This window comes from Mauremys reevesii, linkage group 2 (assembly GCF_016161935.1).
Source record: "Mauremys reevesii isolate NIE-2019 linkage group 2, ASM1616193v1, whole genome shotgun sequence".
In the NCBI taxonomy this organism is placed as follows: domain Eukaryota; kingdom Metazoa; phylum Chordata; order Testudines; family Geoemydidae; genus Mauremys; species Mauremys reevesii.
In genome coordinates, this window is record NC_052624.1 from 165,763,105 (window position 1) to 165,778,785 (window position 15,681).

The window sequence follows — 15,681 nt, forward strand, 5'->3', positions numbered from 1 at the left end:
TTTCTTTGCTTCAAATCATCATATTGTTCTGATAGAATCTTTACAACACTGCCTTTTTAAAGCCCTCCCATCCCACCCCCGCAACCTTTCACGTGCAGCTATAACACCCTCTAACTGTTTGAAGCTTCCTGGGTCCATTGTTTTAAACAACAATCTTAATAACTGCTCCTGGGGAATTCTGCGCCACTGCGCATGCACATAATTCATGTGCCACGCATATTTTTTTCCTGCAGAAAGTAACTTCTGCCTAAACGTTGCTGCAGTTCCACCTTTTGCCCAATGGAGGACACTGTGGCACTAGATCAGAGCAACTGCTCCCAGCCAGTGCCAGCTACCATAGGGAAGAAAAAGAGCCTGCACTGCCTTCTTCACAGTGCCTGTTGGGCCAGGTCAGGAGACAGGGGAAATGGGGAGAGAGTGTGGAGCACATGGGGAGGGAGGTCACAGACCAGCTGCTGGAAGGTCACAGATGGGTTCATAAGGGCTAGTGGGGGGCAGAGGCTGAATGGGAGTGGAGGTGCAGTGCCACAGGGCTGTGTGGGGGTGCAGGGCCACATAGGGAAAGGGGGGTGACTGAGTGGGGGCACAGAGACACATAGGGATGGGGGAGGGGGTGCAGGGACACAAGGGGATGAGGGAAGGGGGCTGGCTGAGGGGGTGCAGGGCCACATGGGAGAAGAGGGGGTACAGAGGCACATGGGGACAAAGCAAGGGGGTGCAGGGCGACATGGTGATGGGGGAAGCTCCCTAACAATCCCTCCGTGCCCCCCGAAAAACCTGTTCCACACTTTTTCCATCCATACTCAAGAATCTTCCAAGTTCCCACCCTGGCTCCTTCCCAGCAATTACTTCCCTCTCCATCAGTTCCTCCATTACCCCTGACTCCCATAAGACTTTGCTCTGCTTCTGAGGGGTGTGGGAAATACGGTTCTGTATTGTAGTTTAAATGAATTATTACTCAGAGTTCTGTATTAATATGCCTAGTAAGGAATCTATTTGTCAAAAAATATTTCCTGAAACTTTTTTGTCATCTGTATTGTTACAGATATAGTTGCTGACAGGTATTTCCAAATAAATTCCAAAAATAATTGAAACTGGTATGATGGTATTGTGTTATTCTGACAAATAAAATATTCAAAATTTTAAAATATTGTGCAAAAGTTTTTAATTTTTGGAAGAGAATTCCCTGAGTAAATAATGAATATTCCTGTGGTAAAGTTGCTATAGATTTACTGTACTTAAGATGGACCAAAAACTTATTAAGGTCCCAATTCAGCAAATCACTGAAACATGCATTTCCCTGCATGTACACACTTAAAAGTTAAGCACCAGTTTAAGTCTTCTGCTGAACCAGGGCCACAACAACTTCTTTTTCCTCTTCAGCACTGAGTCAGTGTGACAGTGTTTGCAGGTCTTTGGAACAGAAACATTCAAACACAGTAGACACTAATTAAACAATTATTATTTTCTTGGCGAGATTCTGAAATTAACACTTTATTATTTCATACAAGACAAAATTAAAAACAAACAAAACAAAGCAAAAAATTCTCCACAACTTTTAATAAAAGCTAAAAGGGCTTTTTGTAAAAAAAATCTTAGGAAAAGTCCCCAAGACTTTGCAGCTAAAACAGAATAAAATAAACGATTTTTTTCTTTTCTTTTCTTTTTTTTTTTTTAAGAGAGAGCATTATTTTGTATTTGCTGTCAGCAGGCATGCTTCATTCATCACCTGCATGAAACTAGGTTACGTCTCCATAGGCCATGGAGTTATTAAGTAAGTAAATATGGCACTGTTTCCGTGCCCTCCTTTTATTTCCTGACTTCGTCGGTCTCCTCTGGCTCTCTCTCTTGATGCTCTCTTTCCCACCTCATTTCTTTCAACTCTTGTCTGTATTTCCGTTCAATGAACCGTTTCTGATGGGCCATCTGGGGAAAGTTATCTGACACAGGGAGAAATATTTTACATTAATAAAGGGCAGCTGGTAGCACAGAGAATGCTTCAATTTTTATTTATTTTTCTTTTATAAGATGGAGGAGAAAAAGTCACGCAGTTATCATTTTGCCTCATTCATTCGTAACACTCAGTACAAAACTGGAAGTCCACCATGATCAGACAACCTTAGTTTCAAAGATAATTTCAACATTTGTTTTCCTTGCTACGGAGCCTGGCCGATTCTCAGAAACGGATTATAAAATGCTGACATAGTAACATGTCCAAGTAATACTTGGGTTTTACATTTTGTTCCCCTGGCAACAGGTAGTTAATATTGAAAAAGTGAAGTGAGAATACAATCAACACTCTGCAGAATGAGAGCAACTAAAATATCTGACAAAGTAAGAGCAACTGGTACTGAGTGTTGTACAGATGTTCACATTATTACTGTTTTTATTTTAGAAAATGCAAAAGCAGGCTTGATAGCCAGGATAATGGCAGTGTTCTGAGTGGGAAAATGATAGCTGAGTTCTAAGATAACAAACACAGAATCATAGGACTGGAAGGGACCTCAAGAGGTCTTCTAGTCCAGCCCCCTGTACTCAAGGCAGGACTAATTTTATCTAGGCCATCCCTGACAGGTATTTGTCTAACCTGCTCTTAAAAAAATCTCCAATGATGGAGATTCCACAACCTCCCTAGGCAATTTATTCCAGTGTTTAACCACCCTGACAGTTAGGAAGTTTTTCCTAATGTCCAATTTAACTGCATTTGCTGCAATTTAAGCCCATTGATTCTTGTCTTATCCTCAGAGGTTAAGGAGAAATATTTTTCTCCCTCCTCCTTGTAACAACCTTTTATGTACTTGAAAACTGTTATCATATCCCCCCTCACTCTTCTCTTCTCCAGATTAAACAAACCCAGTTTCATCAATCTTCCCTCAGAGATCATGTTTTCTAGACCTTTAATCATTTTTGTTGCTCTTCTCTGGACCTTCTCCAATTTTTCCTGAAATGTGTACTCATTACTCCCATTGAGGCCTTATCATAAGAATTACTTCTCGTGTCTTGCTTACAACCCTCCTGCTAATACATCTCAGAATGATGTTTGCTTTTTTGCAACAGTGTAACACTGTTGACTCATATTTAGCTTGTGATTCACTATGACCTCCAGATCCCTTTCCATAGTACAGAAGTTCCAGGACTTATGCGAGTGTTCTGTTCCGTAATGCCTTGCGTAAGTCAAATTTTGCTTAAGTCGGGAATGCATCTCCGACAATTAAGCAAAAAAACCCAAACCAAAACAAAAAAACCTTACAGAACTTACGGAACTTTTTCCGCAAGTCCGGATTTCCATAAGTCGGGTTTGCATAACCTGGGGCGCGTCTGTATTCCTTCCTAGGTAGTCATTTCCTATTTTGTATATATTTGCATTTGTCCCTAACGGAATTTCATCCTATTTATTTCAGACCATTTCTCCATTTCTAACCGCATTAAAAGCCATTCTCAAAAAGCAACAATTTAGCTATCCCCAATTCTACAAATATAAATAGCAGAATTCAATTTTCATTTTCTTATATCATCAGTGGATAATATCGATGTTATGTTCAAGCATTTCAAAAAATTAAATTTTCACATTTGTGGAAAATTATGAGAGGGTCAGACAATTAGTTAATGACAGTAGATGCTGAGATTTAAAACCTTAAAGCAAAATCATTAAAATGCAAATTGTCAACATCACATCAAAATATACAAATCAGACTCCTTTTTCCTATTCATTTGCTAGTTCATTTGTGACAAGCCTAATTCAAGTCTAAATCACCGTATTTTTACTCTAATAAATTCTCAAGCACCATTTTTCTTACTTTTGCCTATTTATAAATATTGATTATCACTGATGAAAATATTTTTGCATTGGTTAGTGTGTGTATGGTGATATCAACATTTACTGACTTTTATTGATTAAAAATGTGATCCTTCCAGATTAAATATAAATATTGTTTTAGAAATATATCAATGCATGTATGAGTGGTATCTGGTTTAAACTCAATCCAGACTAGTTTGAGGCGATGATGGTGAGTCGGGGGCAACACCTGGAGGAGATGGCAGAATAAGAACATAAAAACATAATGGCCATACTAGATCAAACCAAAGGTCCATCTAGCCCAGTAACCTGTCTTCCGACAGTGGCCAATGCCAGATGCTTCAGAGGGAATAAACAGAACAGGGCAATTATCGAGTGATTCATCCCATCTCATCCAGTGCCAGATTCTGGCAGACAGAGCATGGGGCTGCATCCCTGACCATCTTGGCTAATAGCCATAGATGGACCTATCCTCAATTAACTTATCTAATTCTTTTTTCAACCCACTTATACTTTTGGCCTTCACACCATCCACTGACAAAGAGTTCCACAGGTTGACTGTGCATTGTGTGAAGAAGTACTTCCTTATGTTTGTTTTAAACCTGGTGCCTATTAATTTAATTGGGTGACCCCTGGTTCAAGACCATAGGGGAAGATCCTTACTTGCTGTACATTGTTTTAGCTCCATTGACTTCAGTGGGACTGCAATAACTTACACTACAGCTGAGGATCTAGGCTTTTAACACTGTTTCATAGAATGGTCCTAGAATTGATCTACCCTGTCCACATTATCAAAAACATTCTAGAAGATGGATGCCCCTAACCACAGTAGACAACCTTACTAGCAAATGGTTGTAAAATGTGTTGGGTGGATTCATCCTGTACCACAGAGCAAGCTTACCCCATTCTGTTCCATGTTAAAGCAGGGGAACCTTTTAGTGATTAAGGAATTAAGTACAATAAGGGACAATTGCTGCATCTGTGACTTACTGAAAACTTCCCTTTGAAAACGCCTCTGTGTGTCATACGTACTACTTGACTTTTGACAAAGTTTTATGGAAACTATTAATAAGCAAACCTAAAGTTCAGAAGCTGATAGCATTTTGTGTACATTCTCTGGCCCATTTTCCTCCCCCATAAAACATCCACCTTGCCCCCCATGAAAACCCAGTTGAGTAAATTACAACAGTTTTCCCATTTCCCAAGAAAACCTCTTACATTTTTCAAGTGCATCCATAGCAGCTCCCATCTCTGCTTGTTGAATACTGTCAAAACCAAACAAAAATAGGGTAAGTTTATGCTTTACTGGGTAAACTACAGTTTCCCAGAATCTGGGGTTCATATTACTCTGTTGTGATCAACTCTTCAAAGAATCATTGGTCAGTCAGGCCCATAACGTAATGGGTAAATCAAGGTTTCCGCAAATGTACACACAATAGTGCCATCATTCCTATGGAATCATTTTTTAAAAAAAATTAGATCAATAAGGTTGTTTTGTAATTCATTAGTGAAGCAGTTGTTTTAATTAAGAGAAAGAAAAATGAATAAAGATAGAAGAGTGAGCAGCAAAAATCAAATGACATTTTGACTCTGTACTACAAAGTGAAAATTATGTACTGACGGTTCTGTTCTAATAATCTTAGAGGTTTAAGCCCATTACAAAAATGTGTAACTTTTTTTTTCTATGCCAAAAAAATATAATGAGGGCTGGACTGCTGGTGGGGATCAGTAAAAAATGGGGAAAGACTCTCTGATCCTAAATAGCCAGTTTAAATTTGTCCATGGTCACTGCCACCTGGAAGCTATTTGGTGGTTTCAGTGTATAAATGTCACTAAACACACCTGCTTCTTTGGAACCTCAGCAGAGAGGCTAAGGAGCAAGTGGACATGGAGACTAACTACCTCCAGCCACTAGGATATGGCCCCATTAAAGTAAGGTTGAGGCACAGGGGCAGAGTAGTGAGGCTGCACAGCTGTTGCTCAAGTTGCTTTACCTTTTCTGTGACTAATCAGCAAATATTAGTCTCCTGTGCTGTCATTTCAGGGGCTTTCACAATCAAGTTCGCTTTTTAAAACCATTTCATACATTTCCACTGTACCTTGGGCCTTTACCACATCCTATTCTTTCCCCTTTGAAATAAACAGCGACTGTATATGTCCTGGCATGAGAAGGTCCCACTGTCTGCAGGGTCCTGAGATAAGAAAGACATAATTTGTTCAAGCAGAAAGTATGAAACAATAATCTAGCAAGGGCATATATCTCATCAAGCTTTCAGTCCACTTAGCAAGATTAGCACAAGGCACAATGTCAGAGGGTAGACTGCTGGCTGTATATGTTACTTCAACCAAAAGATGTCAAACCGGTGTTTGTTAAAGCGAAGTACGTACATAAAATTTGTCTTTGTCTACAACTAGCTTTATTTAACACTCCTGGGCTTACAAATAGGCCTAATAAAAACGTAAATGCATGACCTGCAGTCAAAAATGCTTACATGCTCATCCAATGGCTGCAACTCTCTGGATCCATTTTTAATTGCATGAATAAATGTAGTTATACAATTGGACACACACTTTTAATCAGACAAGCCAGCCCATGTACATTGAAATTTTGGCCCATAAACTGTAAAGAGTTACAAAGGTTTAAAGGAGTGTTGCTATTTGATATGCTGCTCCTCTACATGACAAATTCACAGAATAAACACATTGTTCCATCAGAAAAGTTATTGTTTCTGTCACTTATCAGACCACCTTTCCATTTGAGTGAGATTCTAGGCTATGCATTAGCAACCGTCTCAAGGAGAAAGACATAATTCCCTAGACACACAATGGATTTGCTTTTCCTTTTATCTCTTCCCTCTTCCCTCTGCCCCAACTCGCCCCACTGCCAAGATAAGTTCTGTCCACTACTTTGTTTCTCAACAGAAGGAGCAGCAAAAGTTCATATCAATTTTTGCAATATCTAACCAAACTACTCTGCATCTAATGAACTGTGTAACACCGAACATACATACAAAGTACACCCTAGATTTTAAAAGCAAAACTACTGGCTGCAAATGCAGTGAAACAAATAACTCCATGGGAAGAAAATTAAACAAGATAATAGGAAGATAACAGCAAATGTAGACTGACTCTGAGCTGTACTATCAAAATCAATTTATCATAAAAAAACAGCACAAACATACTGTACTTATACTCAGTGGGTTTGACAAGAAACAGAAATTCATTTCTTTTGTATCTATCTCCCTCAAGATAAGGGAGTAAGCTCGCAGATAAAGACCTGGGAAATCAGATCTGCAAAGTATCACTTTGCAATCATATTTCTGAAGTACACCAATTTTCACTGTAACCCACTGCACTTCATATGAAACTTTACTTCAGTAAACGTGAGAAATATGCCTGGGTTTTAATTCTATACACATTCGTGATATAATAAATACTGATAATAAAGGCCTGGCATTTTGATAGCATTTTCCTCTCTCTTTTTTTCAGCTACTTACACACCCATCAGTGTAGTACTTGTGTGGATGTGGAAGTGCTTTACAAAATGCAACATTTGATATCATCTCTATGAGGTAGGTATAATCCTATTTTACAGCTGGGGAAACTGAGACACAAAGGTCACATAAAGTGCATGGTACTGCTGGGAACAAAGCTCAGGTTCTTGACTCACAGTCAATGGCTACATCCAAGTGACAAGCTTCCTCAGCGCACTCATTGTACTTGAGCATTCTGAATATTCCTTTTGTTTTTAACGATTTTGTCTTTTAAGGAATAACTCATTAAAAAACTCCCTGTAAGCCCCGAAAAAAATATTCACTGGGGCTTTATGTAATGAAAAGGCAGAGTTCTTAATAATTCAACTCTGCAGTGATTAAAACATACAGATCTCAAAACGTTGGCTCAACGATTTCTACTCCCAAACAAAACAAGACTGTTTTTAATATCTTTGGTCTGGAAGCAGACTGAATTATTTCTTTAAACAACAGACAGAACAATTTTAAACCTAGTCATGATCAAATGGAGTCTTAAAATAAAGACAAGACAAAAGAAAGATGTTCAGAGTCTGATCACATCTTGTACTGGGTAAAACAAAGACTGATAATTAGTTTGTATAAGTGATACAGGGGTCCTTACTTGTATAGAGGAATGTCTGGCTCTTTTCCTTCCGTCCTGAGAGTCAGGCAGCACTGCTGAAGCTGGGATTTAGGGTCATTCCAATCCTGATTTAAAATGAATTCCTATAATAAATCCACAAAGATGGTTTGAGAGTTTGCAGTAACTGCTCAAATCGCAATGATATATGAAAATATGAAGCAAACTGACCTTACCTTTAATCGCGGAAAAAAGCACACGTTCATGAAAGTGTGAACATACTCCAAATCCTTATCAATGTAAAGCGCAGCAATAAAAGCTGAGAAACAAAATATTTAGGTATTACCAGCCACGCAAGAGGAGTGTAGTGCTTTGCACTCTTATAGCAATATTAGAGTAATTTAGAGCACTTTAAAATCATCAACAAACTAAGCTTCACAACACTACTGTGATGTGGGAATTATTGTCACCACTGCTTTACAGGGGAGGAAACTGAGTCAGCAAGAGGTTAAGTAACTTGCCCACGTTCACACACACAGTCATTTATAGAGCCAGGAACAGAACCTGGCTCCTAGTCCTGTGATTTAACCAGCAGACCAGGACTTAGAAATAAATCACTATTGGGTACACTATAAATGCTTAGGTATAAATCACTGTTGTTTGTGAATAGTTTCCATTTACTAAAAGGATTTGGCAAGAGACATCAGATCTTAGCTTCTCACGCAATGTATTAAAATGCACTGGATACAGATTAATTTTCTTGGCACAGTATTTATTACCATTTCACCTGCCTTGGAAGGAGAACCGCAAACACTTTCACAAATGGATTGAGGGACTTGCTCTACGTGTCTCTGTACTCTTTGTGGAAATGCTATTTTGAAACCTCCTATTGAATTTCAGTGAAGCACAGAGTACCCCTACATTCTGGATCACTTTTTCCTCTCTTTCACTAGTAATGAGAGTCACAACCTCTGATTTGTCAGAACTCCTGTCCTCCTGACTCAAATGCCAATAAATCTTTACTCTTAGGGACAAATTTTTGATGTCACCTATACTAACCCCCCATTTATGAGCCCACAATTTTGCACCTGCAGTTCTTTGGGGGATACAACTCAGGTCATGTAAACAAATAAGTACTTGATTGCACCTGCAAATCGGGTACTTAGGCATCTAAATCACCTTCTTTGTGTCTGCTTGTAGGGGATGCAAAAAGGGAGGCTAGTATTTGAATATCTGGCCCTTGAAAGTAGCGATTACTTACTGTAGCTGGAGGTTCTTCAAGATGCGTGGTCCCTATCTGTAATCTACACGTAGTATGCATACATGCCATATGCCTGAGTCTGGAAATTCTTCAAAGCACTGCACCTTAGCAAGGGTATAATAGGTAGTGTGGGGTCAACACCTCTCCAGTTCCTCTTCTTACCACAAATCCAACAGGATCCTAAGCAGAGAGGACAGAGGGTGAGAGTAGAATACAGATAGGGACCACACATCTCAAAGAACCTCTAGTTACAGTAAGTAACTTCCACTGCTTCTTTGAGTGATGGTCCCTATGTGTATTCCACACATGGATGATTGGCTAGCACTGTTTAGACTGGAGATGAGTGTGAGGGGGCTGGTAGCAAAGATACTTGCAATACTGCCAATCCCACCACTGGATCTGCAGCCAAGACATGGACTAGATCATAATGTGTCTCAAACATGTGGGTCGAAATCCAGGTGACTGTTCTGCAGATGTCCTGCAGCAGAATGTCTGATAGGGATACCACGGAGGTATCCTGTGCTCCCCACTCCAGGGGGAGTAATATTTACTATCTTATAGCACTCTAAGATGCATCCCAAGACCCACTTAGAAATCCTCTGGGAGGAAACTGGCTTGCCCATGGGACTTCTGTGCTATGGTGATAAGAGAGTCTTGGTGATTTCCTAGTAGGTTTGGTTCTTTGCAGGCAGAACACCAGAGCACACTGGACATTGCGAGAGTGAAGTCTCCTGTCTTCAGAGGAAGCATGGGGTTTTGGGAAAAATACAGGTAAGTATTATTTGATCGATGTGGAACTCAAAAACAATCTTGGGGTGAAACTTTGGGTGCAGTCGAAGAGAAACCTTTTCTTTGTGAAACACAGTATAAGGAGATTCCACCATGAAGGGTCCAAGCATGCCAATCCATCTAGCTGACGTGATAGCTACTAAGAATGCCACCTTCATGGGCAGGTGGGCCATGGTACAAGTCACCTTGGGTATGAAAGGTGGACTAGTGAGCTTGGACAGGGCAAGGTTAGGGTCAGATTGATGGGTAGGTCTAAGGACCGATGGGAAGGTCCTGATCAGGCCTTTCATGACTCGTACTGTAGCTGGGTTAGTAAAGAGAGATCGTCCTTCCACTGGAGGGAGAAAGGGACTAATATTGCTGCTAGGTGTACTTGTAGCGAACTAACAGAAAGACCTGAAGTCTTCAAGGATAGGAGATAGTCTAGAACAACTGGAATGGTTAAAATATCTGGAGAATGTTAGTGCAGTTGTGCACAGGTTGAAAGGATCAGCTGAATGGGAGATGAATATGAGCATTCTATTTCCAACGCCCATCCAAAAACAAGGCCATGAGATGCAGCGTGCCCGGACTGGGATCCTTGGTCTTCCACCTGCTATGGGTTAGGAGTTCTGAGAATAGGCGAATTCTGATTGGTGGGCAGGCAGATTGTTACAATTTCCACGAATCAGAACTGTCTGGGCCAACGAGAATGATGCTGGCACCGTCGAGACTTATATTCCCTATGACCTGTGGAAGCAGGGAACTGGGAGGAAAGGCATATCAGAGGCCATTTCTCCAAGACATCAGCAGAGTATTGCTTTGGGAATCGCAACCCATGGCTCCCCTGGAGCAATATAGGGGGAGCTTTCTGTTTGTTTGGGATGCGAAAAGGTTGCATAGCAGAATTACCCACTGTGTAAAATATCTCGCTCAGAACCGTGTTGTGAATCTCCCACTCATGGTCGATCAAGAAGCTCCTGCTTAATTTGTCTGCCAGGGAATTGTGAATTCCAGGAAGGCACGAGGCCTGTTTTGTGATGCAGTTCCTGACACATCAGTTCCAAAGACTGATGGCTTCCTGGCCAAGTGGATGAGATCTTGCTCCTCCTTGTTTGTTTATATAGTGGTGATATTGTCTAACATTATCTGAATATGGAGTGAGTGCATATGCAGAAGAAAGGCCTTGGACGCCCTCAGTTTCAGTATGTAGTCTGGCCTCTTGTGAGGTCCCAGTACCCTGAGTAGTGTGGTTCTCCAGATGAGCAGCCTACCCCAAAAGGGAGGCAACAATGGTGGTCCTGGGAGTGGGAGGGATGAAGGGAACTTCCACCATGACCTTTTCCAGGTTCAATGACCAAGTCAGATGACAACTCTGGTAAGAATGACCAGGAGTTGATGTGGTCCTTGCTTGGCTGACAAATCGAGTGGAGCCAAGCCAGCAGGCACTGTAAGTGGAGTCTGGTGAAAGGAGTCATGTAGGTGCATGGAGCCATGTGGCCCAATGGTGAGAGGCACTTGTGTACTGTGATTCATGGATTGCAGGTTATGTGAAATCAGGGTGCTCAGTGCATGAAACCTTTCTGAGGGGAGAAACAATTTTGCGAAAGCCAAGTCCAGCTTTGCCCCTACAAACTTTATTGACCTTGTGGGTAACAAAACAGACTTTTCTTCATTTATGCACACATTTAAGGTTGTTCCGAGTTGTATGAAACACCGTGATGATGACTCTATGTTCTGACAAGATCAGACCAGGAGCCAATCATCCAGGTATGGAAATACTATATATTCTTGGTATCTCATCTGGGCTATCACCACAAGGAAAACCTTTGTAAATACTCTGGGTGCCATAGTCAGCCCAAAGGGGAGGACTAAAAAATGAAAGTGCTCCTGGCCTACCATAAAATGCAGGAACTTCCTGTGTGATGGGTGAATGTCCACATGGAAATATGCATCCTTCATGTTGAGAGCCATGAAACATATCCCTTCCTGAAGGGAGGGGATTATAGATGCCAACTTAATTGTCAGGAACTTCCACTTTCAAATGTTGAGTTGTTGAGTTGTTGTCCCACCCTCTGTCTTTTTTGGGAATTAAGAAATAAGGGGAATAAAGCTTTCTCCCATGTTAATGAGGTGGAACATGATCTACTGCCCTTCAGTGAGGGAAGCTGCTTCCCATTGAAGAATCACTTTGTGAGAATGATCCCGGTAGGGGGGGACCAGAAAGGGGGTGTGTGAGGTGGAAAGGAAAGAAACTCTATGGCATTTCTCCAGACTCTATGGATAATCACCAGAACCCAACTGTCCACAGTGATCTTGTTCCAGTTGTGGGCAAAAAGTGAGACGACCCCCAAAGATGATGGGGACATGGTGATTGGCATCAGTGATGGTACGTGGGTCTTGAGCAATATATCAAAAGTGGCCCTGGCTGGTGACAGAGTGATTAGAGGCTGTGGCAGTAGAAGGAGCTGAGAAGTGAGGTCTCTGAATCTTCTGGTGTTGGCATGGTGGTTCGGCTGCGCATTGGTAATAATGTGCATGAGAAGTGGGTAGCCTAATTCTATAGGGTTGCCTCTGATGTTTCCTTCTAGAGGTTGGGGTATAAATCCCCAGGGAATGCAGAGTCAATCTCAAATCTTTTAGTGAGTTCAGGGACTCATCCATTTTCTCACTGTAGAGATTCGATTTGTCAGAAGGGAGGGTCCTGGACCTCCCTAGGAAACCCTCATAATTGTAGCCAGGAATCCATTTTTATAACTAGACCAGTGGCCAAACTTCTGGAAGCTATGTCAGCCACATCCACTGCAGACTGAAGGGCTACCTTTGCCACCAGCTTCCCCTTATTGAATAGAGACTGAAATTGGACCCTATCTTCTGTGGGATGCTTGTCTGTGAAGTCTGGGTGCCTGGAATAGGTATTAAAATAGTATTTTGTAACAACGCTTGGTAGTTAGCAGGAACAAAATACCATCTCTTGGCCCTTTTCAGTGTAAAAGGCAGAGAATGCTGGCATGTTCCATACCACCCTAGCTGGTTCTAGTATGATGGGTATGGCCACCTTACTCAGTCCCTAAGACTGCATGATGTCCAGGAGCCAGTGTTGAAGGTTCTGGGTCTCTTCTAATAGGATCTGTAGATCACTGGACATTTTTTGTAACAGCTCCTGCTATTGGCAAGGCTCATTCGGCAGAGAAGGTGAGGAAGGAGCAACCACTTCATCTGGAGTTGATGAAGAGGCAACCAACGGAATGTTGGTACCTGCCGCTCTGGTTCCACCTCTTCCTCCTCGTACACGAATGAACCAGCTGGCAAGAGGGAGAGGAGCGACATTACTCTTGAGAGGGGGTTGGAAGCCTGCCATATGTATCCCACGAACAACAATAGGTTGTGGGGGACCCTAAGGAAATTGGTAACACTGGTCCCAGGCAGAGGGGGGTTGTACCAAGTGGAATGGTGGGTGTAACCTCTCGACTGCCTATTGGGCTCAACTGTCTCTATGGAGATACCAATGGGGCCATCTTCTCTGATTTCTCTGAATCAGAGAACTGCTCAATAGGTAGTGGCAGTGCCATCGGTACCAGGGTAGTCCTGCCGGATGGTTGGAGGTGAAATGATTCCCAGGACACTGATGTAGACTCCTCCCCCAAAGTAAGGACATATTTCCTCCAGTGTTATACAAGTCTCTGTATGCCCTGGTGTCCAGGGAGTTTCCCTAGATCCAGTGCATCTGCAGCAACTGGATGGTCTTTAGATGGATGAAGCATTACCAACATTGGGGCTGGACCAGCACTCATAGATGGAACTGGTCAATGTTTATCTTTGCACATTGGTACTGAAATGACCCACAGAACTGGCAGATCTTTCTTTTTATGCATCTTTCCCTCTGATCTGGGGGTCTTCATGGAGCCAGTTCATTAGATTTCATTTGTGATGTCTCACCTGACCTGGACTGGCTTGTGGACGAAGCTCATTTCTTATGGACAGTCCTCAATGGAGATATGTTTTTGCATCAAGGATCGTGCCCTTTACTCTCATGGGGAATCCTGGAAGAAGAATCCTTAGGCGTACATGTTGAAGGCTACACACCAAGGCACGTGCTTGGACAGGTGCTGCTAGGCAGTTAAGGCCAATGTTTGGGGGGGTCTCCCTGGCCCAGACTGGAAAAGTGCCTCATAGTCTTCTCTATCAGGTGCTTCTTCAGGTGAAGCTCCCGGGCTTCTTGAGTTCTGGGTGGGAAGGAACAACAGATACTGCACTTTGCAGAGATATGTGCCTCACCCAGAGAGTACAAGAAGTGTTGATATTCTTCACTGATGGAGATGGATCAAGGGCAGGAGACACAATTCTTGAATCCTGGGATTCTAGGCATAGTTCTGGAGCCAGAGAGGAAACTGGCTCGAGAACTGGGGAGAAATACACTATACTATAAACTTCTTAACTACTAATCTAAAAATATAACTATTTACAAATGTTTTCTTGATAGGTAATGAAATGACGTGAAGGAGGATACAATTCTGACTCAGGCCATGCAGCGGTAAGAAGCAACTGGAGATGCATCAACTCGCATTGCCTATTATATCCTCGGTCAGGAGCACAAGGAGAGCTACTGTGCATATGCGGGCCAAGAGACACTGCTTTGAAGAATTTCTGGAGTTGGGTGCATAGCATGCATGTGTACCCATGTGTGGAATACACGTAGGGATCATCACTTGAAGAAGTATCAATCTGAAAATAGCAACATCCAACCAAAAACCAGAGTTAAAACATATATTTTTAAATACTACTACTTTTTAAATGGAATTTTTAAACAAGTCCTGGGGGAAAACGGGCTGTTTAAATACCTGGTAGAATGAGGGTCTTTATCTCCATACTGTCTCAATACACTTATTCAACGTACCAGTAGTCACAAAGAAGCTTCCCCAATTTTTTAACATGCTTTTAGTTTTTAAGTATTAAATATTTAATTAAGTAATTAAATATTTAAGTATTCTGTTAACAGTATGATTAAGATCCATATTGGTACTCACACTCCAAGAGATCAGCCAAAGTCTTAGTCCGAAGAGCCACAGGTCTCTTGGTCTTGTCATTAGTGATGGCAAATTCCTGCATACCCAGCTCTTCTGCTACTTTGGCCTGTGTCCTGTTGTTCACCAATGAGCTTCGCAACAACTGAAACCACAAAGAGTTCTACCTAGTTTTAACATTAGATAATGTTAAACTATAAGAGTAAAGCAGCTCCTTAGGTCCTTGTCCCCATGAGTTTACTGCATTTCTCTTCTCAGCACATTCTGATTTCTGCTGATGTTTTTACACCCAGCCTATTACTGGATAGTCTCCATTTGTTTCTGATCCAACTTTTGTTTCATTGTCCCTTCTTTCTACGGTCTGTCTCCCTTGTTCCATTCCAGCTGACGGTAAGGAAGAGGATGACTTGGAAGCCGAGATATTACAGGGCTGGCTTCATGGGTGTTACCAGAAACAACAAAAATAGATAAGTACGGTGCTCCAGTACCACTGGTAGGAGCAGCAGCATGAAACTGACTAGGACTCTGTGCATTAGTCAGTTTTATTGTGCTGCTGGTGCCCAGATAATAAAGCAGTGCAGGAAGAAGTGCACAATCATGCTGATGGAGGATTCTAAGAGAGCCTCCTGCTTATAAAGAAGGTGCAGTTCCCATAATCCTGCATTACATTTAAAAAAAAATAGTGGCGTTCCTCTTTAAAAACAAATGCCTTCTCCTCATCACTCTATTTCTTGTATTGA

At 41.7% G+C, this 15,681-nt stretch overlaps 1 protein-coding gene across 3 annotated transcripts in view; it reads right to left on the minus strand.

Moving 5' to 3' along the window:
- Positions 1 to 1,530: 1,530 nt before the first annotated feature.
- The window catches only part of DROSHA (drosha ribonuclease III), a 109,266-nt gene continuing 95,115 nt past the window's right edge, over positions 1,531 to 15,681 (minus strand). For all 3 annotated transcript variants that reach the window (XM_039523848.1, XM_039523849.1, XM_039523850.1), the window contains 6 exons: positions 14,945 to 15,086; positions 8,125 to 8,207; positions 7,931 to 8,034; positions 5,896 to 5,988; positions 5,015 to 5,061; positions 1,531 to 1,940 (listed from right to left, as the gene is read on the minus strand). In XM_039523848.1, coding sequence (XP_039379782.1) covers positions 1,810 to 1,940; positions 5,015 to 5,061; positions 5,896 to 5,988; positions 7,931 to 8,034; positions 8,125 to 8,207; positions 14,945 to 15,086 — 600 coding nt within the window. In that variant the 3' untranslated portion in view covers positions 1,531 to 1,809. The remainder of the gene's footprint in view (positions 1,941 to 5,014; positions 5,062 to 5,895; positions 5,989 to 7,930; positions 8,035 to 8,124; positions 8,208 to 14,944; positions 15,087 to 15,681) is intronic.